Source organism: Paralichthys olivaceus, chromosome 16 (assembly GCF_024713975.1).
Source record: "Paralichthys olivaceus isolate ysfri-2021 chromosome 16, ASM2471397v2, whole genome shotgun sequence".
NCBI classification, from domain to species: domain Eukaryota; kingdom Metazoa; phylum Chordata; class Actinopteri; order Pleuronectiformes; family Paralichthyidae; genus Paralichthys; species Paralichthys olivaceus.
The window spans coordinates 23,726,753-23,751,473 of NC_091108.1; the positions used below are offsets into that span (position 1 = coordinate 23,726,753).

General features: G+C 40.6%; 1 protein-coding gene and 1 long non-coding RNA gene across 2 annotated transcripts; both read left to right on the forward strand.

Moving 5' to 3' along the window:
• Window positions 1-1,658: 1,658 nt before the first annotated feature.
• Window positions 1,659-3,373, forward strand: LOC138405088 (golgin subfamily A member 6-like protein 22). The gene is made up of 2 exons (XM_069511282.1): window positions 1,659-1,831; window positions 1,910-3,373. The coding sequence occupies exons 1-2, from the start codon at window positions 1,820-1,822 to the stop codon at window positions 3,176-3,178; spliced, it is 1,281 nt and encodes a 426-aa protein (XP_069367383.1). The 5' UTR covers window positions 1,659-1,819; the 3' UTR covers window positions 3,179-3,373.
• A 17,790-nt stretch (window positions 3,374-21,163) lies between these two features.
• LOC138405187 (uncharacterized) lies at window positions 21,164-22,848 on the forward strand. The gene is made up of 3 exons (XR_011238872.1): window positions 21,164-21,879; window positions 22,361-22,428; window positions 22,524-22,848. It is a non-coding gene; the product is annotated as an uncharacterized lncRNA (long non-coding RNA).
• Window positions 22,849-24,721: the final 1,873 nt, after the last annotated feature.

Sequence of the window (24,721 nt, forward strand, 5' to 3'; positions counted from 1 at the left end):
CGTGTGCATTTATCAGACCCGTGGTGCCCCGGCTGCTTTGGTGACACTAGATGACCTCGAACTGATCGCTGGCCCTCGTGGTGGCGACGTCTCATTTGAATGTCTGCCCTATCAACTTTCAATGGTACTTTTTGTGCCTACAATGACCACAGGTAACGGGGATTCAGGGTTCGATTCCAGAGAGGAAGCCTGAGATCAATTATTATTAAATTATTGATGACCATATACGACAAAGAATGACATAATGTGCCACACTCACGGCTGATGAAGGGCTGGATGCTGAGGGTCAATGAATTGTGTGAGATGTGTCAAATCTGTTGGTTATTATTTTTGTTCATTATCATATGTAAACAAATGGAGGCAAGATTTTTAAAATATATTTTGCATTGAAGAAATAATTGTCTGCATTCAGATTGAGCTCTATATTATCAAATCAGTAATGATTGGATGACTAATGTGCATAACAAAGACATAAATATTACATAAACCAATCCTTTTAGCCCAGTATTAAGTGGAACATAGTAAATTAAATTAAATGGAAACAGTCAAACACATCTGCAGAAGCATTGACAATTGTATTGATTTAATATACACACATACAAATATTAATAATATGCATTTTCATTAATATCTTATGCCACTGACAGTATTCGACCAACACTCACAAAGCACTGCTCAATAGCCATGAATCTATGAATGAAATTAAAATATGAAACCTTTATTTGCAGTGTAAAATCACATTGAACACATGAACAACACACAACAATACAATACTTGATCACAGAATGTCAGTGCCTGTGTTGTGCATCAATAGCTCTCACACACTAAAATCACATAGATCAACATGTAAATATACATCCTCTCAATTATTTCGCATCAGTTTTAGAAACCAGCCAGCATCAAGGTCCACACTTTCCTGACACACACACACATTTTTTTACAAACACGAATCCAAACATGCTGCAGAAATGCACAATTCCCCATGCTCTCAGTGACACACAATGCAAAAATTAGTTTGCAAAAATGTACCCACTTTCCGGTGATGGTAAAGTAGTTGACTACAGCTGCTCTACAGTGTTTTACATTTTCATTATTTTATTTTCATCCTACTACATTTATTTTATAATGCTTGTGCTGTTAAGATTTCACACTATGTACTTACTGACACATAGACTTATATTTTGTTGATGCTTATGTACATATCTACATACTTAATTTAACACTTCATAGCATATTTAATTAATTCCCTCAAGCATATCACACATTATCTAATGGATCTGAAATCCTTGATTGATTTTCTTCATTTGGTCTAGAGACTAACCTCAGTCTCAGACAGGGATCACTGTAGCTATCAGTGCAACATGTGTATAGTAGCCGCCTAGCTCAGGATTTGTGTATGCTCCGCAGTGATGTGCATCATATAGAAGTCAACCTGATAAACCCCCAGGGGCCGCCATGTTGTGCAGTTATAAAAATTGCCATGAAAACGGTTGCTTCTTAAAATCTTCTTTGATGATTGATGAGGGGCCAACCATCAAAGGGATGGCTGGCCTGCAAATCCTTATCAAATCCAATCAAAGAACCAAAAACTCTAGACATTAAAGGATATTTCTTTGGTCCTCTGAACTACCAAACATAAATAACAAGTTCCCTTGCTTCAAGTTATTAGCTTGTGAAAATAACAGACCGTCAACTGAGAAGACCACAGTCCTCATTAGTGAAGACAACAATCCTGCCTACGGAGACAACTGCTGATTTGTTCAGTAAAAATTCATCAAGAAGACACTGCTCTCATAACTACAAATCCCCCTTTACCAAAATGGACATCCTGGTAATAATTATTTTTTTTTAGAAATGTATGTTCAGGTTCAGGTCTTTTAATAATGAATTCCATGTTTCCATTTTTCAGACATGTGGAACAATGCAGTCTGAGATTAAGGCTCTGAAAGAGAAGCTCAAACTGAATGATGAGCTTCTCATAAGGGAGCAGGAGAAAATGACAGCTCGCTCTAAAGCCCACATTGGTGTCCTGGCTGAACTGGCTGTACAGAGCAACAAGGTGAAGGCTCTGGAAGAGAAGCTCAAAGAGAACGATGAGCTTCTGATGAGGGAGAAGGAGAAAATGACAGCTCACTCTAAAGCCTACACTGGCAAACTGGCTGAACTGGCTGTACAGAGCAACAAGGTGAAGGCTCTGGAAGAGAAGCTCAAACAGAACGATGAGCTTCTGATGAGGGAGAAGGAGAAAATGACAGCTCACTCTAAAGCCCACAATGGTAAACTGGCTGAACTGGCTGTACAGAGCAACAAGGTGAAGGCTCTGGAAGAGAAGCTCAAACAGAAGGATGAGCTTCTGATTAGGGAGAAGGAGAAAATGACAGCTCACTCTAAAGCCCACAATGGTAAACTGGCTGAACTTGCTGTACAGAGCAACAAGGTGAAGGCTCTGGAAGAGAAGCTCAAACAGAACGATGAGCTTCTGATTAGGGAGAAGGAGAAAATGACAGCTCACTCTAAAGCCCACAATGGCAAACTGGCTGTACAAAGCAACAAGGTGAAGGCTCTGGAAGAGGACAATGTGGCTCTGAAGGAGAAGGTGGCCCTTTTGAAAAGGGATTTGAGCAGGGTTGAGCTTGTGGTGACAGAGATGGAGGAAAGGCAAGCTCACAGCCAAAAGATTGACTCCATGGACAAGGAGACTCAAACCAGCGATCTGCTTCAGGATGAGAATAATGCTCTTCAAGAAGAGCTGATGAAGCTCAGAGCTTCTTATCATGAGGTCTGTCTGAATCAGACTACCAACCAGGAGAAGTTCGACATTGAGCTCCAGGAGGAGAAGCAGGAAAATAACGTTCTCCAAGAAGAGCTGATGAAGCTCAGAGATTCTTATCATGAGGTCTGTCAAAATCAGACTACCAACCAGGAGAAGTTCAACACTGAGCTCCAGGAGAAGAAGGTTCTCCAAGAAGAGCTGATGAAGCTCAAAGCTTCTTACAATGTGGTCTGCCACTGTCATGAAGCTGATGTTTCCAGTCGGGAGCTCAATGGAGAGAGTAAGGATGATGTCACTGAGGAGAAGTCTCTCTCCAGTGTTCTCCCTGAGAAACCAAAGAAGACTTCACTCTGGAAGAGAATCCGCCACGCTCTGGGGTTGAGAAAACCACAGTGTTGGAAGTAGTCAGCAGCGCCCATCCAACAGCACCTGAGCTGACCTTACCCAGTGTTGTAATGTAACGAAGTACAAATACTTCTTTACATTTCTACTTAAGTAGAAATTTCACATATCTGTGCTTTACTTTGTTATTTTTATTTCTGACAACTTTCACTTTTACTCCACTATATTTCCTAAGTAAAATGTGTACTTTTACTCCAATACATTTCTCCTAACCATCTTCTTTACTCATTACTACAAATTAAAATCAGAAGAAATTTGAGTTGGTGACGTAATGCCGTAAACTTTTTGTGGTATATACGTGTGCCTGCAATATATATTATGTCAGTGGGTGGCAGTTTCACTCGATGTACCCCATGAAGAAGAGAGTGACTGTGACTGGTACCTGAATAAGAAAGAGTGAAGTTTGTTCCGCTGAATTAGCTTGCCTGTTAACGTCTTTTTTCATTTACACTACACAACACATTCGTTGTCATGTCAACCGCCAAGCACGAAGAAGAAGAAGTCCCGCTTGTCTGGGTGTTGTGGTGAAACAACTCGTGGTCCAAAAGTCCAAAAATTCAGTTAAAAAAAAAATTAGTAGAACTCAACTTAAAAGCAGCAGAGTTTTATTGTCGACAACAAAACCTGAGAGCATTCAGTAGCGAGCCGGAGCTGCACCAGAAGAACTCTGACTAACAGTGGTGTTGCTCCGCTTTATCTATCCTTAAGGGCCACACCTGTTACGACCTTCCCCCTGGAAAATCTCCAAGCACCGGGGTTACTTTGATACGTTGGACTTGAGTTTACCCCTGGAAAGCCTCCAAACACCTGGGTTGCTTTGGCCTTGGAGCTGGGACTTTCCCTCTGGAGAGCCCCTACCGTACCATGATGAGTCTCTTTTTCTTTTACACAGTTTTTCTTACTCTTGACACCATTATATCTGTCCAAACCATTTACTATTTTTTAAAAGATATTTCTCTCTGATTTTACACCATTATATTTCATTCTTGTCAGACTGCCTTTAAAAAAACAAAAAGATTATGATTTCTTCACACAAGTTATACATACACTACATACTGATTGTTACACATAGAGTATATTGTTTGATTCGTTTGATGATTCGTAATATCTGTCTTAAACTTATTGTAATCATTAGCAATTTATGTTATAATCACTCCAGTTTGCAGTGCAGATTAAAGGTACATAGTGACATTCATATGTGACACAGTGTAATGAACAGAAATTTTACTACACGGGCATGTCACATTATTGATGCCATCATGGAAGCACTTGCTGCCGGCTCTGCTGCTAACGTTAATGCTCCGGTAGCAGATGACGAGCATCTCGACTAAAGTGGCGAACTTGGTGAACTCCGTGGTGGTGATGAAGATAACGTTACACCGGCCGTATTGTCAAGAAATATTTTCGTAGGGGGTCACGTGATGCAGCGAAGCTAGGTAGACGCAGACCCACAGGCTCTTCAAACAAATCCATTTTAAATTATTTTAAAACACCCAAACTCAGTCCGAATCTGGTCGGTTAGCTTTATTATGGACCGGAGAACCAGAAACAAGCAACTGAACTCAGCTGGTGAGCAAAACTCGACATCTATTGATAAAACATCTCCCGGCTACGGCGAGGAAGAAGTTCATGTAATGGCGGCGGCCGCGGCACAAGGCCACCTGGAAGGTGTGAAAGACTCCCTCATTCTTCAAGAGATACGAAACGGAAATCAAGCTCTCTCCGGTAAAATCGACGCTAAAACGGCAGAAATTAACCAATCTATCTCTGGACTAAAAGCAATGCTGGATATATTGAACACCCGCACAACCGAGGCGGAATGCCGCATCAGCACAGCGGAGGACCAGCTGGTGAGCCTGGATTCTTGCGTCCAAAAGCTGAGTAAAGAAAATGAGTTTTTATTGGAGAAAGTCGACCAGCTGGAAAACTACAGTCGACACAACAATATACGGGTCGTTAACCTGAAGGAAAACTGCGAGGGTGGGGACCTTGTGAACTTTCTTGCTAATTGGATCCCAGCCACTCTCGGACGAGAGCATTTCACTGAGCCGCTGATCATAGAGCGAGCGCACCGAGCTTTTACGCACCGTCCACCTGCAGACCAGAGACCGAGACATGGATTGATACGCCTGCTTAAATGCCAAGACCGGGACAATATCCTGCACATCGCCGCACAGCGGTCCCGCAAGAACAACGGTCCCATCATGTACGAGGAAAAGCCTGTACTGTTCTTTCCTGACCTGAGTGCCAGCTTGATGAAACGCAGAAAGGAGTTCGACCAAGTGAAGAGGGAGCTTCGATCCAAGGACATCCCGTTTGCCCTGCTTCATCCTGCAACATTGAGGATCACGCTTCCCGATGGAGGAAGGAAATTCTTCAAAACACCAAAAGAAGCGGCGGCATTCCTGCGCGACTCCCCGGAACGAGCATGACGGACCAGGCGGACAGAACCAACAGGTGGATGAAACCCAGCGGCAGCTCCGGAGCTGTCTCTCATTAACACTGCCGTCAATGTTGTTATGCTAAAGGTGCTGAGATATAAAGTAAGTGATGGCAGCAATTCAAGTTTAAGTTTACTTCAGATGGATTGGTTTCATGTTATCCCACCCTGTTTGCATTCTAACAATTTCAGAAAAGGGTGTTTTCAGCGTTTTTTTTCATATAAATTCTTGTTACACCGAAATGGATACTATGCATATTGTAAAAATCTTTCTTAGATAGAGCCTTGGGCTGGTTTATTTGTTTCTGAACCATGCCAGACATGTCATACTTGACAAGTGCGAAGTGCACAACCCAGTTCGAGAGGGAAGATAGTGTCAAACGTTCAGGATTAGGCACTTGGGGGGAAGAGGGGTGGGTTAAGGGGTTTGTTTTCTTGTTGAATGTTGGTGCTTTGGTTTATCTTTTTTTCTTTCATCACGGGGGATACACTGGCTCTTGCACAGTGCATTTACAAGGAGGCTATGGTACTCTGATGTACACAGTTAGTATTAATGAATAGGGTAGTTAAGTTTGTTAGCTTTAATGTGAATGGGCTAAATGGACCAGTTAAGAGGAAGAGAGTTTTGACACAACTTAAAAAACTGCACATTGATATCGCTTTTTTACAAGAGACCCATCTTACCACACAGGAGCATAAAAAGCTGAGAAGAGAATGGGTGGGACATGTGTTATCATCCTCATTTAACTCAAAAGCCAGGGGGGTTGCTATTTTAATAAATAAAAATATTCCAGTTACAATTGGAGAAACTATGATTGATCCAGCAGGCCGCTATGTCCTAGTTAATTGCCAAATCTACTCAGAACCCTGGACACTGTTAAACTTATACGCACCCAACTATGATGATGAATCCTTTGTTCGGGATATTTTTATGAAAGTATCGGGGGGACAACAAAACATACTTGTAGGAGGCGACTTTAATTTTTGCTTAGATCCTATATTAGATAAGTCAGCTACGACAATATCCAAAACAAAAGCAGCCAAGACTACCTTATCATTTATGAAAGATCTAAACCTGACTGATGTGTGGCGACAGATGCACCCTCAGACTAGAGACTATTCCTTTTACTCTTGCCCACACAAATCTCACACCAGGATCGACCTTTTCTTATTGTCAACACAGTTGATTCATAGAACACTGGAATCTGACTATTTATCTAGGACGCTGTCTGATCATTCACCTTTGACCCTATCTATTTTGATGCCAGAAAAACCAGCAAACCAATATAGATGGCGTCTGAACCCTACTCTCCTTCATAGACCAGACTTTTGCCAGTTTATTAGGGACCAGATAAAATTGTTCTGTGAGATAAACTGCCCCTCCTCCCCCGGTAGTTTCATATTATGGGACACGCTGAAAGCTTATCTAAGAGGGCAAATAATATCTTATACAAAGGGTATCAAAAAGAAATATATGGCAGAGATAAATGAGCTAGACGCAGATATTCTGAAATTGGAAAAGGAGTTTCAACAATCTGGGTCTAAAGAACTTTACCAACGGTTGGTTAACAAAAAACTAAAATACAATACTTTACATACCTATAAGGTTGAAAAAATAATTTTAAGAACCAAACAAAAATATTATGAGCTGGGAGAGAAAGCTCACAAAATCCTGTCCTGGCAATTGAGAACAGAGGAAAGCTCAAGGACAATTAATGCAATTCAAACTGAAACTGGTGCAATCTCACACAACCCAACAGAAATTAATGATGCATTTAAACAGTTTTATACAAATCTATATACATCAGAATCGCCAGAGGATCTATCTAAGATTGATGAATTCCTGTCCACTATTGAATTGCCGAAACTCAGCCATGAAGACCAAAAGAATCTTGATTTGCCCTTCACTAAGAAAGAAATCGAAAAGGCCTTATGCTCACTACAACCCAATAAATCACCAGGAGAGGATGGCTTCCCCCCTGAATTCTACAGAGAATTTAAGGACTTATTAACCCCCCTTATAATGGATGTGATTAATTTGGCATCTCAAACTCAAACCCTTCCTGAATCATTCTCCACTGCCATAATCACAGTGATTCACAAAAAAAATAGAGATCCATTAAAGTGTTCCTCTTTTCGACCCATTTCATTATTGAATTCAGATTATAAATTGATTTCCAAAGCCCTGGCAAACAGGCTTGGCCAACATTTGCCAAAATGAATAAACCCAGACCAGAGTGGCTTTATTCTAAAACGCTCATCAGCCAATAATCTGTGCAGACTCTTTAATATTATCCATCTAACGAAATCTAAACCTGAACCTAGTGTAGCTGTAGCATTAGATGCTGAAAAGGCCTTTGATAGGCTTGAGTGGCCGTATTTATTCAAAGTTTTGGACAAGTTTGGATTTGGCCATTTGTTTATCAATTGGGTGAAAACACTTTACCATAAACCCAGAGCCAAAATTACCACAAACGGACAGACTTCGACAGCATTTCCCTTGAGTAGATCGAGTCGACAGGGCTGCCCTCTGTCTCCAGGACTCTTTGTCCTGGCTATTGAACCACTTGCTGAAGCAATTAGACGAGATCCAGAAATAAAGGGGTTCAGAGTGGACCAAATAAATCATAAAATCAATCTCCTGGCAGATGATGTAATTCTGTATCTAACAGACCCGGTTAACTCTCTCACGAAATTACAGACGCTGCTAAACACATGGTGCTATTTCAGGATACAAGGTCAATTTGGAAAAGAGTGAAATTATTCCGCTCACGAACTTTGATCTCACCGAATACCAACAAACAACCCCATTTAAGTGGCTCCAGAATATTAAATATTTAGGAATAATTATAGACAATGATCTTAAAAATTTGTACAAACTTAATTACCTCCCATTGCTGAGTAAAATCGAGGAGGACCTCAACAGATGGAGGAACCTACCCATAACTCTTATTGGTCGAATAAACTGTGTGAAAATGAATATTCTCCCGAGGTTGCAGTATCTTTTCCAGTCCTTACCCGTTCCATTACCTGAAACCTTTTTTAAAACACTCAACAATCACGTTAGACAGTTTTTGTGGAACGGTAAAATCTCAAGGGTGTCAATGGAAAAACTAACATGGGATTATAGCCTGGGAGGTTTCCGATTGCCCAATTTTAAAAAATATTATTTAGCGGCCCAGATGCGATATATTTCGTCACTTTTCGACGGCGATGTTGCCCCCTCTTGGATACAAATTGGACTTCATCCTCTGAAAGAAGGAGCTTCCAGTGATTTCATTTATAAATGGAACTCCAAAACCATATCCAAAAGGACAGATAACCCTATTCTGAAACATTTTATTAAAATATGGTATGAAGTTCAAAAAAATCTTGGGCTGGATTTGAGACTGTCCCCAAAAACACCTCTAAGACAAAATGAACTTGTACCCATGACTCTAAATAATAAAATTCTGGAGACTTGGCATGATAGGGGAATCCAGCATCTGGAAGATTGCTTTGATAAAGGACGTCTCATGTCTTTTGAAGAACTGAAGAGGAAGTATGACTTGTCCAGTAGAACTTTCTTTTGTTACCTCCAGTTAAGAGCTTTTTTGAGAACTAACCTGGGCCCTGAAATGATTCTACCTGTGTTAACTAATCTGGAAAGAATGCTTCATGAGGGACATGTATGCAAATTTATTTCTAAAATGTACTCCATGTTTGTGAATGAGTGCCCAAAACCAGGATTACACAGATCCAGGATGAGATGGGAATCAGACTTGAATATAGCAATTGATGAACAACTCTGGTCAGATTTGTGCCAGAACAGTCTGTCAGCAACGGTTAATGCCCGGTACAGACTTGTGCATTATAATTTTCTTCATCAACTGTACCTCACCCCACAGAAGCTACATAAATCCAAACCTGAATTGTCAGAAATGTGTTTCAGATGTGGTATAGAGGTTGGCTCCTTCCTACACTGTACCTGGCTTTGCACAAAGGTGAGGTCCTTTTGGTATGACTTTTGTAATGTCTTAACTGAGATCACGGGAGTTACCTTTCCATTGGATCCTGAGCTATGTTTACTGGGAAACTTCACAACTTTCAACGGGTCTTTGACGAAGCTCCAAATTAAATTTGCAGAAATTGCATTATGTGTGGCCAGGAAATGTATAGCAATGACTTGGAAGTCTGATTCCCCGACTCTCATAGACAGATGGTCTGTGGAAATGAACAGTTGTATTACTCTTGAAAAAATTACATATAGTCTCAGAAAGAAATATAAGTTATTTTTGAAAATCTGGCAGCCTTATTTGGAGTACATGGATACACCACCAACGGTACCGTAGGACTAAATATTTGGAGCTCTGAACTACTGAATTACATTATGTACTGTGTCATTGCTGTATTTCTCTGTGATGTGTCATCCTATGCACCAACTCTTTTTTACTTTTAATTTCTCTTTGGGTGGGGGGGATTATTTATTTATTTACCTTACTTGTTTAATTTGTTTTATTTCATCTGTGTGAATTTTTTAAATTTTGTTATGTCATTTTCTGTAATGTTTAATGTAGTATGTTCTGCAAGTTTTCATGCATCGTGAAAATATTTGAAAAATAAAATATTCCAAAAAAAAAGAAATATTTTCGTACGTTGGAGTGAAAGATTCTTCCTACTGGATTAAGTGCCTGTTATGCCTACAGAGAGTGACTGAAATATTGGCATTCAAAAACTCCCCGTCCAACCTAAAGAAGCACATCGAGATAGGTTAAATACATTTTCATTCAATGAAGCCATAATGTCATGTTGGGACCTGGTATCTGTGAACCATAGTTGGGCCTACATGTGTAGTCAAAAGCCTGACCGCATGTCTCCTTTGCTCTGGAGACAAAGGAGAGCTTCCAGAACTCAGTCTCCCAGGGTGCTTCCTCTTCACATATAGGTGGTAAAACTGCTCCAGAAGACAACTCTCAACCACTATTGGTCACTGTGTCCCCCATGACCCATGAGGTCACAAGGCCAATATAAGCCGAGTTTCCTAGCTCTCTTCTCTGTTCTGCCTCTTCCCCTGCTGACCGCTCCTGGTGGAGTAGGTTCTGGCCCTGCTCTCCCAGCCAGGGAGACTTCCTCCCTACACAAGCTCCTCAACTTCCAGCAGGCCTGCCTGGAGCAGACTGCTAAAACCTTCCAAAGGCAGTGACGCGAGAGCCTGCCTAAGAACTTCAGCACAATTGGCCACGACACAAGGTCTGATCAGCAGATGCACAACAGGAGCCACAAACCAACAAGACCACTTCACTCGACTTCAAACAGCACATCCAAAAAGGAACTTTCCCTCTTTTTCATGGACAGGTAACACAACTGGGCTCTATTATTACGCTAGGCTAAGCAAAGGACTGTTTAGTCCTATTTCTATTTCATGTGATGTTTATAAGTTTGAATTGTGTTGTTGTGATATTTGGTAATATGTTATTTGAAAGTTAATGTTAGTTCTGTTATACTGATCAGTTTCTTTGCATGCATCTAACTACTTTCTTTAACCTGGCACCAACACCTCACACACTCATTTCCACAAACTTAACACATACATGTGATCTCAGCCACATGGTCTCAAAACTCCATCTTCATTAATGTTGCATAAGTGTGAATTTTGCCAACCTCTACACTGTCAAGAATTCCATATCCTTCAACTTTGCTAGCTATTGATGTGGTAATTTTGGTTATAGTTATTTATTTAATTATTAATCAGAGTTCCAAATTTGTAGTCAGTAAGTCTTATTTCTTAATTTGGCTATCTTTTCCCTTCCTTTGAAGGGTGGTGCCCCGATTTATCCTTTATCAGTTTAATATTAATATTTTTAATATTAATATTTAATATTTCTCTGATAGCCACATTTATTTAATGCCCAAAAGCACACCATTTAATGGTGCCCCGCATGAAGGAAAGTACATAATCGTACCCCGCGCAAGGGAAAGTACATAATCACAACATTTTTGGTGCTCTGTGTGAGGCAAAGTCATTAATAATAACATTATTTTGACTCCTCGTGGAGCACAGCACAACAGTCAACGTTATTTAAGTGATCGCTGCTGATGACGGGCTCTCCATCTCCTCTTTAAAATGGTAAATGGTTAAATGGTTGTATTTATATAGCGCTTTTCTAGTCTTGAAGACCACTCAAAGCGCTTTACACTACAGTTTTCCATTCACCCATTCACACACACATTCATACAGTGCTTCTATAGCTAGCACTTTTTTTGATGTTCTATTGGGCAGTTTTGGGGTTCAGTATCTTGCCCAAGGACACTTGGCATGCAGATGGGAAGACTGGGGATCGAACTTCCGACCTTCTGGTTGGAGGACAACCGCTGTACCCCCTCAGCATTTTTTTCGCCTAAATATTGATTTATCCTCACCCAAAAGGCAGAGCATATTCTCCAGTCCCTGCAAAGGCTTTGTTCTCACATGTGAACTGGTCCACGCACCTCTCCAGCCAGCCACGTCAGATGAAGATTCAGAGAGACTGCATGGAGAGGACACTGTGATGGGAGAATCTCCAAGAGTAGTCACACCACTGGGGCTGTGAGGTGGCCACCTTTTGTGTTTGCCTCCTGTGGATGACTGCTCTTCAGGGTAGGACAATGTCTCTTCCAGGAGTCTTTGGAGCTATTATATATGGATTGTTGGACAGAGCTGGAATTAGTGATACTGTGGCTTAATTGTTCATTTCTTCTTTGTTCCACAGGCACAGCAGCAGTGCAGCACGGCTGATCTCCAATTGGGACATGATGTTGCAACTTATCACCTAACTAATACTATTTCCAATAATGTGACTATGCCACGGAAATAATTCAGAAAAGAAAGGAGTACGCGGGAATTAAGAAAGTTTTAAAAGAGAGAGGAATCCGTTTCTAGACACCTATGGCCAGAATGAGGATACACTGGGACACCGGCCCATGGCCATGGCAACAGGTAGGAAACAAAGAGGACACCGCAACACGAGCAAAACATAAACTACAGAAATACAGAGGAATGGACAAATAAAGTATTGTCGTATATTGGGGTTGCGATGATGTGAAGATGATGAAGGAATCTCCGATGACACCGTCTTGATTGTATATAAAAGTTTAATACAAAAAGTTCAGCATCAATACAAGCAAAGCAATCTGCCTGGAGAGAGATTCGGGGCCAATGTGAATCTTCTCTGCTGCCTGGAGAGAGATTCGGGGCCAATGTGAATCTTCTCTGCTGCCTGGAGAGAGATTCGGGGCCAATGTGAATCTTCTCCCGAGGCAACTTCAACTCCTCGTTTATATAGGAGGGTTGTTTGCGTAAACCTAAAGAAAATGCATCTGGCTTTCCTCCAGATTGTCCGGTGTCAGGAAGGGAATAGCACCAGCTTAAATTTAGGGTGTCAGTTAGAGCCGTGGTCTAATGCTCTAATGTATACATTCAGTTATTCTCAAACAACCTAAAATTCCTCAGATTTTCTTAGGAGCTGGGGGCCTCAAACCCAAGGATAGACTTCCTTTAAAGGGAAGACAACACATAGCATTTCAGACACCACAGTATGTAAGTGCATTTAAATGAATAAGTAAGTGAAAGATAACACATGTTAGACACTGAAGACAAATAGTCTAAGAGATTGTATATAGGTCTTCAGTCTTCACTGTTAGGACTGATCGGACGCTGTATGTGTGAGCTATAATGATCACTTCATTCCCAAAACACAGGCTCTCTAGTGGTTCCAAGAGTCTGTAAGAGTAGAGCAGGAGGTAGAACTTTTAGCTATCAGGCTCCTCTCCTATGGAACCAGCTCCCAATCTGGGTTCGGGAGGCAGACACTGTCCCAGCATTTAAAGTAAAACTAAAAACCTTCCTCTTTGACAAAGCCTATAGTTAGGGCTGGATCAGGTGAGTCCTGAACCATCCCTTAGTTGTGCTGCTATAGGTTTAGACTGCTGGGGGAACTCCCATTATGCACTGAGCACTTCATCACTTCCCTCTGTCTCTCTGTCTCTCTGCCCCCCCACACCTGTTTATTTATTTATTTTAACATGTCATCATGTCAAAGGTTCACTTTGTCCTCCCATAGTCCCTCTGGCTCTTCTCTCTCTCTCGTTTCAGATAACTCTGGCACCGGGACTGCAGGACAACAACAACTACCATCACCATTGTTATCATTAATTACAATAACTCAGTAATTCATTAATATATATAATCCTGTTGTAGATCACTACATTGTTATTGTTATCTCTCTCTTCTCTCCCCCGCTTTCCACCCATCTCTCCTTTCCTCCCCCCTTACTTTTCTTTCCTCACCCCAACCGGTCGAGGCAGATGACCGCCCACATTGAGCCTGGTTCTGCCAGAGGTTTCTCCCTGTTAATGAGGGAGTTTTTCCTCCCCACAGTGCTTGCTCATTGTGGGAACTGTTGGGTTTCTCTACGTTAATATTGTTTTAAGGTCTTGACTTTTAAATGTAAAGTGCCTTGAGATAATGTAAAATATGAATTGGCGCTATATAAAAAAAATTGAATTGAATTAATGAGACAGATGCTCAAGAGAATCTGGATAACAAGAATGGACCTCACTAAGGAGGGGCCCCCATATTTCATCTGAATTTCCCCTCAACCCACGGGGGAAACGTGGGGGGCAAGTGCCTACTGTTGTATTCTTAGTTCGATTTTTTTTTTATTGCTGAGTTGCTCAATGTTCTTTGGGCTATTGTTTGTTCTCATGGTATATTATATATATATATATATATATATATATATATCATGGAGTATAATGCCATTTTCCAAAGCTATAAATGAACAGCATATCGTTAGTGTCGTTAAATGTTAATGGGTTAAATAATCCAATTAAAAGGACTAAGATCATTTTGAAAATGAGAAAACTTAAGGCTCAAGTTATCTTCATGCAGGAAACACACCTTTCCCAGGAAGAGCATGAAAAGCTGAAGAAATTTGGTTTTAGAAACACCTATTACAGTACTTGTAAACAAAGCAACAAAAGAGGTGTGGCAATACTTATACAAAGCTCAACTAAATTTGAATGTCTAAAAGAAATCAAGGATACAGAAGGACAATATATTATAGTGAAGGGGAAACTAGAGGAAGAGATGGTTACGTTAATTAATGTATATGCCCCTCCAGAGAGTACTAAACAATTCTTTAAATCATTATTCCCAGTCATGGCCTTAAAATCTGAAGGTATAGTGATATGTGCTGGTGATTTTAATATGATAATGGATCATAGGGTAGACACAACAAGTATAAAAAGAAATAAGACACATATATCTAAATTTGTAAACATGTCGTTGAAGGAACATGGACTGTTTGATGTATGGCGTGAACTGCATCCGAAGGAAAAAGACTATACACATTACTCTACTTTATATAACACCCCTCGCCCGGGGAGTAACTCAATGTAGAACCGCCACTGACCTTAAGGAAGGTGGATTGCCACCCTCATGTAATGAAGCAATCATATCTGTAATCCCCAAGGAGGGTAAAGACGCAGAATATTGTAACAATTACAGACCCATTTCTATGCTCAATGTAGATTACAACATATACACATCCATTATAGCAAGGAGATATCAGAATTTCATGACAGAATTAATTGATGAGGACCAAACTGGATTTACTACAGGACGACAAACATTAGATAACATAAGAAGGACCCTGCAAATAGTAAACTCGATACAAATGAAGGAAACTAAGGCTATATTGCTGAGTCTTGATGGCGAAAAGGCTTTTGATGGCGTAAATTGGATATTTGTATATTTAACATTAGAATGTTTTGGATTTAACAAAGAAGCCATTAAATGCATCAATACAATATACCAGAATGCTATAGCTAGAATAAAAATGAATGGTAGTCTAACAAAAAGCATAAAGCTACAGAGGGGAACACGCCAAGGATGTTGCCTGTCCCCTCTCCTCTTTGACTTATACATTGAACCTCTGGCGCAGGCTATAAGACAGTGTGAGGAAATAAAGGGAATACATATTAAAAAACCAAAACATGTAATAAGTCTGTTTGCAGACAATGTAATAATATATTTAGAAAGACCTGATACAAACCTAACACATTTAAGTATATAAGTATATACGGAGACCACTCATTATATAAAACAAATGTGAATAAAACACAGATTCTGGCTTTTAATTATACCCCTTCCCAAGAAATTACAAATGCTTATAAATGGAAATGGAACTCAGAAAGCATAAAATATCTTGGGGTAACCCTAACAAAACAGATAAGCCATCTTCAGAAGATAAATCCAGCCATGTTTTCATTGTGATCAGATTCATATACAAATTAAGAGGATATTGAGAGATGGTCAACCATATCACTGGAGGTCAGTTCAAAGATTGACATTATTAAAATGAACATTTTCCTGATGCTGTTGTATTTCTTCCAATCCCTTACTGTCAATATACAGTTAGAAAGATTTAAAACCTGGGACAAAATGATATCGAGGTTCATTTGGAGTGGTAAAAAACCAAGAATAAAATATAGCACGCTACAACTGGCTAAGAATCGGGGGGGATTCCCATGGCACTCCCAAATTTAAAGGATTATTATGAGGCAGCACAACTTGGTCAAGTGGTGTGACAAGCATTATAACTCCAAATGGAAAGAGATTGAGATGAGGGTGGCTAGCAAACCAGTGCAATCCCTTTTGGGCAACATTACATTGCTAAAAACTACTAAAAGGTTCAATAGATCCAATAACCTCCCACACACTGACTATCTGGGCTGATTTCAATAAAAGGCATAGATTGGAAAAGAAAGTGAGATTGTTGAGCTGGATTGCATATGATGAAAGATTCAAGCCAAACTTGAGTGACCTGACATACAGGAACTGGGAGAGGAAGGGAATCACTGCCATGTGTACAATACTAAAGAATGGAAACAACATGTCTTTTCAGGACCTTAGAGAAATGTATGGATTAAAAAATTAGGATTTTTTTTAGATAACTACAGCTAAGGGATTATATTATAAGGGAAATAGGGAGCGCAAAAATATTAAACGGAGTGATAGATGTACTAATGCGAGTATATAATGGGTCAAAAATCAAGGTGGTATCTGTGTTATATCAAAACCTCAGAGACTGTACGAGTGCTTCAACTGATTACATTAGGGCTAGATGGGAGACGGAGCTGGTCCTGCAGTCAGACCCCAAGTTTAGCCAGGCAGGGCCTCACAACCAGACACAGGTAAGGTACTAACTATAGGTTAGAGAGCGATTCAGAGGAACTTTATCAATACCTGTATCAAGAAAGATACTTATTAATGGAGGAGGTCGTAATTCATGATTACTCAGAGTAGTGAACCTGACTGAGTATAGAGACTTATTATAATGGCCCAGTAAAGTATATGAGTTGCTTATGGACGAGGCAGTTATGTGATCCTGTAAGATAACTATAGAATAGATTTTTTTATTTGTATCTGAAAGAACATAGTTCCAAAGAAATCAGGTGTAATCATGACAGTGGATGTATAGTATATAGTATATAGAAGCATAGGAAGTGTCCATATCTCCATTTAGCTCAAAATCACAGTGAAAAAATATCACAACAAAACAGCTTCTAAATAAAAGTATTAGATTCTTGTGTAACCCAGGTTAAAAATCTGTATTAAAAACAATAAATTAGTTGATTGAATGAAGAAAAGTGAAATTCATGGTGGAAAAATCAATTCATTTAATACTACCTTTTGGTTAATAATAAAAAACAGATGTTTATCTAAAAGGAGAGATAGAACCATAATAAAATAATTTATAGAGAGTTTTAGTTTGAAGGAGACGGGTTGGAGACGGTCTGTCACCCAATCAGAAAAGAAGCCCCGCCCATTGAGCTGATCGGAGCAGGTTCACTTCCTCTGAAGTTGCCGGGAAGAGAGAGAGCAAGGCGCATTAAACAGACACTCACCATAGGAAGATAAAACAAGAAAAGTGGATCAGACTCGGAAAAGCTGCCGAAGAAATCTCCCGGGACGACCAGGACCTGTGTGAGCACAGTCGGAGGAACCTCTCGGGAAGAGAAACGCATCGGTGAGCGGCCGTCTTGATGTGCTAAAGGCTAATAGCTAATGCAACGAGTTAAACCGTTAGCATAGGAGCTAACATCAGATCACTAGCTCCGGTGCTGATTGGCGCGAGAGAGACACACTACGACACACCACACATTAATGCTGAAGCCCTAATCCGACATTTTAAAGGTGCATTGTGAGACATTTGTTTGCTCCTTTGTTGCACATAGAGCTGTGTTATGTGTGTGTTTAGCACCTTATTTGTGCATTCTAAGCTCATCCAGCCATATTTTATTAGCTGTGCACATTACATGTTTTTCTTTCTAGATGATTGATATTGTTTTATGTGCTAATTACGATGTAAAGAGCACAGGATATTTTGATACTGTTGATTTGGAGTGAGGAAGATTATTTCAATAACATAATGTGATATTTTGAGTGTTGCTTATTTTATTACTGAACATGGTGATAGCATGTTGCAACAGTAATTGAGTAAAATTGTTATTCTCTATTAGGCCTGGGACGATAACAAATTTTGCTGGACGATATATTGTCCCACGAATTATTGCCGATAAATGATATGATTGTCAACATGATAATATATCATAATAATGCACACCCTTTCAAATACAATAAACTTTTATTTTTCAGTGATTTTTTTTACCATCGTAATTGTAATTTCAGGAACGTTGAAATATCCTGAATAAATAAAACAAACAAAGAATAAAATGGACTCTCAGTCTCTGTTAGCAAAAACAGCACTCAAATATAAAACCACACACAACCAAGACAATAAATAAAATGGCTTATCAAGTCTCGATTAACAAAATTGCACTTCAATAAATATTGAACATTTAGGCCGTTTGTGACATGTATTTTCTCGCAGGCAATTCGTTCTGTCTGTCAAACGTTTGCAGCATCTCTCTCAATGCTGGCTTTTCAGCTGTACTAAAGGGCAGCATTTCTTTTGCGATGCAGCGAACTACCAGTTTTGCTCCATTTATATTTACTTTGTCGACCAAACGCCTCAGTGAGTGTTGACTTTCGGGACGAAGGCTCTGCATCTTGAGGTGCACTTTTTTTTTCCCCAGCTGGGAACACTGGGTCGGGTGGTTGTGCTTTAGGTGGGCATGCAACTTTGTTGTGTTGCTTTTTTTTGTTGCCACCACTTTTGAACTGGCTCGTCCGTGTTGATGGGCTCACCTTGCTCATTTGGTTATTACAGATGTGGTAGAAAGACGTTTTTTTGTACAATGTTTATTTTTTTTAGTACATCAGTTTGGCTGAAATCTGTGGTGCTTCCACCTGCTGAACACAGAATAAACTATAAGTACCAGTCTTGGCTGCTTAACACAGCTCATATTACATGTGTAAAAATTATTGTAGGCTATTGTATTGTACAGTATCTGTAAATAATCGTGTTTCTCCTCTGTTCCTTAATATCTACAGATATGACAATGATTTCAGCATAAAACATCCTTTAACGTGACTTTTTTCATTTCATTACATGAAGCACTGCAACACCTGATGTCCTCTGAATCCACTGTGGCAGCAGCAACAAGGTGGAGATCGGCAGCTTCAGGCTGGTCAACATGTTAATAATATTGAGTCAATTTCTATATCCATTATGGTTGGTAAAATGAACACTGTTATCACAACAATGTTCATCTTTTACTTTCTGATTTGATAAACTTTAGATAAAAAGTCTTTTCTTTTTTGTCATAAGAGACAGAACACGGTCAGCACAGCTGTGTCCCTCAGGTTCGTCCGTCCCTAATAAAATGACAGGAAACATAAAGTATGGCATTATTGCCGAGATAAGTGTTACTTTCAAACAAAGTCTATGTCCTTATATGCTGTGGATATTCAACTATGTATTTGAATATGGTTTGGGATTAAACAGTGTACTACAATGAATGTGCAGTATGGAGTTCTTTCACATTAAAAGTATTGCATTTATAATGTAATGCATCATGTGCAATCATTTGCTTTAATTGTTAGTAAGTTATGAAAACAGGTCTATACCTGGTAGGTAAACTGTTCATTCATAAATAAAGTCCAGCTCAACAAGTTTCACACTGCAGCAGCTGCACTAACGTTATTTCTGAACCAATAATCTAATAAAACATTATTACTGAAGTTACCCACAGTAACGTAGTCAAGCCAAATAGGTTGGGGAGCTGAACAACTTTACATAACGTTAAATATCTAACTTGGTGGAGCTCATTCACTAAACACACAGTCGCCTTCAGTTTAAAAGATTTATCACCATAAACTCTAACGCTCCTCTCTCCGCTGTGTGAACCGCTTCATGTCGGTTTAATAACCCCCGTCACTCCCGTTAGCATTGCCATTACTGCTGGTATGTTGCCTGGAGGTTAGCGGAGCTAAGCTAACCAGCCAGGTACAGAGACAATGATACCTGCTCATCACTACTGACACGTAAATAAAAGGCAGTACTTTACACACCACAGACACTTCTCCGTCAGGACAATCAGCCGAACAAAACTCCTCCCCAGACCCGGTCGCGTTCGGTGACGGGAATTAGCCTGTTAGCTCAGGTGAAGCCGAGCAGACCACAGGCTAACTGCCAGAGTGACGAGCTAATGGTGACGTCACGTGTCAATCAAGTGATAATTATTCACAATTTCAAACCTCTGTATTACCCCCCCCCCAGAGTTGTTACGAAGGAAGAACTTACTGATTGAGTCTAAAACCGTATTTTGAACCAGGCTGTAAACAGGTTTAATTCTGCTCTAAAGTCTGGCGTTTTAACATGGGAGTCAATTCCCATTGACTCCCTCTTGGAGCCAGCCTCAAGTGGCCACCCAGTGAACTGCAGTTTTTTGCACTTCCGCATTGGCCTCAGCGCTCAGCCCGGGATGTTGCCGCTTGGTGTGGAGCCAATGCTAGTGGCCCTGCCTCCCCCCACAGAGACAAAGAGACTGGATGACTGACAAGAGGGTTCATTCCGCTATGGAACAAACGCCCCCAGGTGCTGAGACCGAGCACAGAGTGAACCCTCTTGTCATTCAGCCTGCTTGGAGGCGAGAGAAGAGGAAAACAAACGCGCATGCACATGGCAATAAAACGAGGCCGGAAAAATTATCGAGTTCATTTTAATTTATCGTGCGATTAATTGATTTATTGATTATTGGCCCAGGCCTATTCTCTATTGATAAAGAGTTTATGTAGATTTAACATGATTAATGTACTATAATTCATTTTTTGAGATTTGAGAAAATTAAGATGAATGCTCTGATCCAACTTATCGTAGGTCAGGTTTTTTGATGGACCCATTGAGAGTTTGACCTACCTGGATGTTGGAGCCAGTCAAAGTTTGATGGCGAGCCAGACCCCGGAGGATACTTAGAGATACTACGCCGTGGAACCTGAATCCTTTTACACTTCACATACACACACACACCATCCACGCAACAGTGCGGTGGGACTGATTTTCCACCTTCACGGTGTTGACTGAACAGTGACTGAAAACAGGTGAACTGAACTTTAGAAAAAACGCAGCTGCAAAACTTTATTTTATTTTTTATTTTCTATATATAAGAGTTGTGATAATTTGTGTGATTGATGTTTTTATTCATCCTTCCCATCCTGTAATAAATAGGGAAGCGTATACTCCTGCGTCATCGTTTGATCAATCCTGGGCTCCATAGTCGATCTTAGAACTTCTGATTTCACTGGTTATTGAACCTAGTTACTATTTTTCAGTACTATTCTCTTTTCCTCTCAGAAGGGTTACACTTGTTTAGTTTTATTTCATAATACATGATAATATTGGATCATTCATTTGTATTTATCAGCATGTAAGCTTGTTGCAGTGTCTCAAACCCAGTTTTTCATCAATGTCACAGAAGAACAACAATGAAATGGACGGCTACACACCAGAATTGTATGGACCTGAGGGCAGAAAGTGACCTTACTTTGGAGGAGATGGACGACAAAGAGTTGGACATGGTCTGGGCACTGGTCAACAAACTGTCAGAGGACACAAATAACCATCCACTTCCTCAAGATGTCCCTGCTCAGGAATGGCATGACTTGTTCAACTGGACTGGTTCTGATGAGGACCCCCCCCCCCCAATAGCATCACCTCTCAGCTTGGAGCAGCATCCTCCTGAAACCCAATGGTGAACTGGCTGCTGCCATAAACCACCAACAAGTGTGCTGCAGTCAGGCCCTGTGTTCAGCCAGGCAGGACCTCACATCCAGACACAGGTAAGGTAGTAACTATAGGTTAGAGAGTGATTCAGAGGAACTTTATCAATACCTGTATCAAGAAAGATACTTATTAATGGAGGAGGGGGTAATTCATGAGTACTCAGAGTAGTGAACCTGACCGAGTATAGAAACGTTTACCTCCCGTTTGGCACGAAGAAATTCTTCTTTCATTAAATTGTAAAAACTGTGCATGATTGATTTCTTCTGTGGTTGATTAAAGAATCAGTGGTGTCAGTGATAGTGCTGTGCTTTAGAGTTCTGGGAAACACCACAGAGCAACTACAGGTTACAGATATTATTCATCTTTGGTTCATCATGTTCAGGAGGACAATATTAAGATCAGGACAGAGATTATACACGGCTGGGTTAGGTATAAATGTGTGTGGTGGTGGTTTTAACTATCTGACACCAAGGGGACAGATGACACAGATGATGCAGGTTGTCTTATCTCTTATTTTGTGTCTGTTCTTGTCTCCAGTTCAACAATGTGCCAGCAGTGAAGCTGACCAAACACCTGGAGGTGAGGCTGGCTCCTGTTGGATTATTGTAAGTATCACACACATTAATGCAAACACACACACACCTACCTCTGAGCCTCCGTTTGTATCTGTCTTCTAATGTGTCTGATTGTGTTCATGTAGCAAATGAAAGGTGATTTACGGGGCTTCAGGAGACAGAGTTCCTTCTCCCTGTCCAGACACAGGAGGCTCTGGAAGAGATGGCAGCTGACATTGTCGCTGCTGTCCAGACACAGGAGGCTCTGGAAGAGATGGCAGCTGACACTGTTGCTGCTGTCCAGACACAGGTGGCTCTGGAAGAGATGGCAGCTGACACTGTCGCTGCTGTCCAGACACAGGAGGCTCTGGAAGAGATGGCAGCTGCCGTTGCTGTCGAGGCACAGGGGGCTCAGGAGAAGATGGCAATGGAATTGAATGCTGCAAGAAAAAGCTCTCTGTCAGCTCTCCTGTTTTCTACTATGGATTATCCAATGCATCTAGTTGAGGACAATCTTCTTCTCCAAAATTCAGTTAAAATAAAAAAAAAAAGATTACAATGGTACTTCAAGCTCCTGAAGTTTGTTACATTCTCCTATTTGTTTTAACCTGTAATGGAAATTACATTTAATTGCATGAGCGGACAATGGTTGACCAAATTGTTAATCTAAAAAGGGTAACCTTAAGGTTTATGATGGTGGCTTAAGAGACACAGAAATTGCCACCACAATATCCAACCAGATGTTTTTTCATTTATCCGACCACCTCTCGTTTATTCGACCGGACGTCGTTGCTCCGGTCAGGTTTCTCATTTATCCAATCACATGTTGTATATCCAACCAGATATTTTGTCATTTATCTGACCACCTTTCGTTTAAAAAAATGAGAAACCTTGGTGAGACATACAAGGGGTGTTTGGATAAATTTATGAAGTGGGATGATTCCGATCTGTACGGACATTTTAAGGTCCTCATCAGTGCATAAAAGCAGAAGAGATCGTTCTGTGCTTGGTTTCTCCTCAGAAACAGATCTCTGTCTGCTCAACAAGCTTTAAAATGATGGAGTACATGACAGTGGTTGTCCGATGGTGCCGTGTGCCACAGCCTAACATCAATTAACCCACATCAGGTCTTGGTGGTACATGAGCAGGTGGAACTGTACAGAAAATGAGACCCAGCATTTGAGAGTTATTTGCGCTTACCTATCCAGCGCTGGTGTTTGGAGCTACAGTATATAGCCAAACTGTTCTCTACAATGAAGAAGCTATGGGCAGACCCGACGTTTAATCTATTGGGCTCTGGAGCTTTTGAGTTATTGTTGACAGATAAACAACCATTGACTGAAATTGTCAACCAATCTAGTGTCACATACACTGAGATTCAGCCAGGAGTTAGCTTGTACGAAAATGTCATGAAGACAGTAGCATTGGTGAAAGCGTGCAGTCGGACCCTAAGAAAAGAGCTGACCATTGCAGACCATAGGATGATGTTTAAGCTATCCTGCAGACATGTAAGTACTGAGCACATCCTCTCTTAAACTTTTTTTTTTCTCAAAAAACCCCGAAAAGTTTATATACTCCTTTTCCACAAATCGTTTGTTTGTTTCATGTCACCCTGACAGGAACCCCACAGCCTGGTAGTGTTGCCACCTGGGTCTGCCACCAACATGATCACAGTGCGATGCACTGAGCCCCAGATGATATATGACCTTATGCTGAAGCATGGCTTACATTGAGCCTGTAATGGAAATTTTTACATTTGTGTATGTTTAATTGCATGATGTATGTATGTGAATGACTGACCAAAGAGTTGACCAAATTGTTAATCTAAAAGGGTAACCTTAAGGTTTATGATGGTGGCTTAAGAGACTTGAGCTTTATGGCCTCGAGAAACCACAACTTTATGGTATCTCTTGGTATCTCTGATTGGGATCTCACACTGAACACTGATTCTCCTATGTTCTTTGCTCATTTGTGCATGTCATTCAGGTGATGTGTACTGATGAGTCCATCTGCAGATGCTGAATTAAACTTTCAGAAAGAAGTGTTTGACTTTGTGCTTGTTTCACAGAAATTGCCACCACAATTTTGGTGTTGTCGGCAGGATCACTCTTGTGAGAAGACACTCTGGATCTCAGGGCTGAAAGGTAAAACTGCGCAGGGAGTCTGGGACTCTGACCTCAACCTCCCTGACAAAAGAAGGTAGAGACGTGAGGGCCAGATGCCTGAGAACCAAAGAGTGCTCTCACTGCTGTGATCCAGCGGACCAATTAGCACAAAGACACTGTCTTTCTGGGAAGACAAATTCAGAAGGGAAACGGTTCTCTCACAGGGTGAGTGACAGACG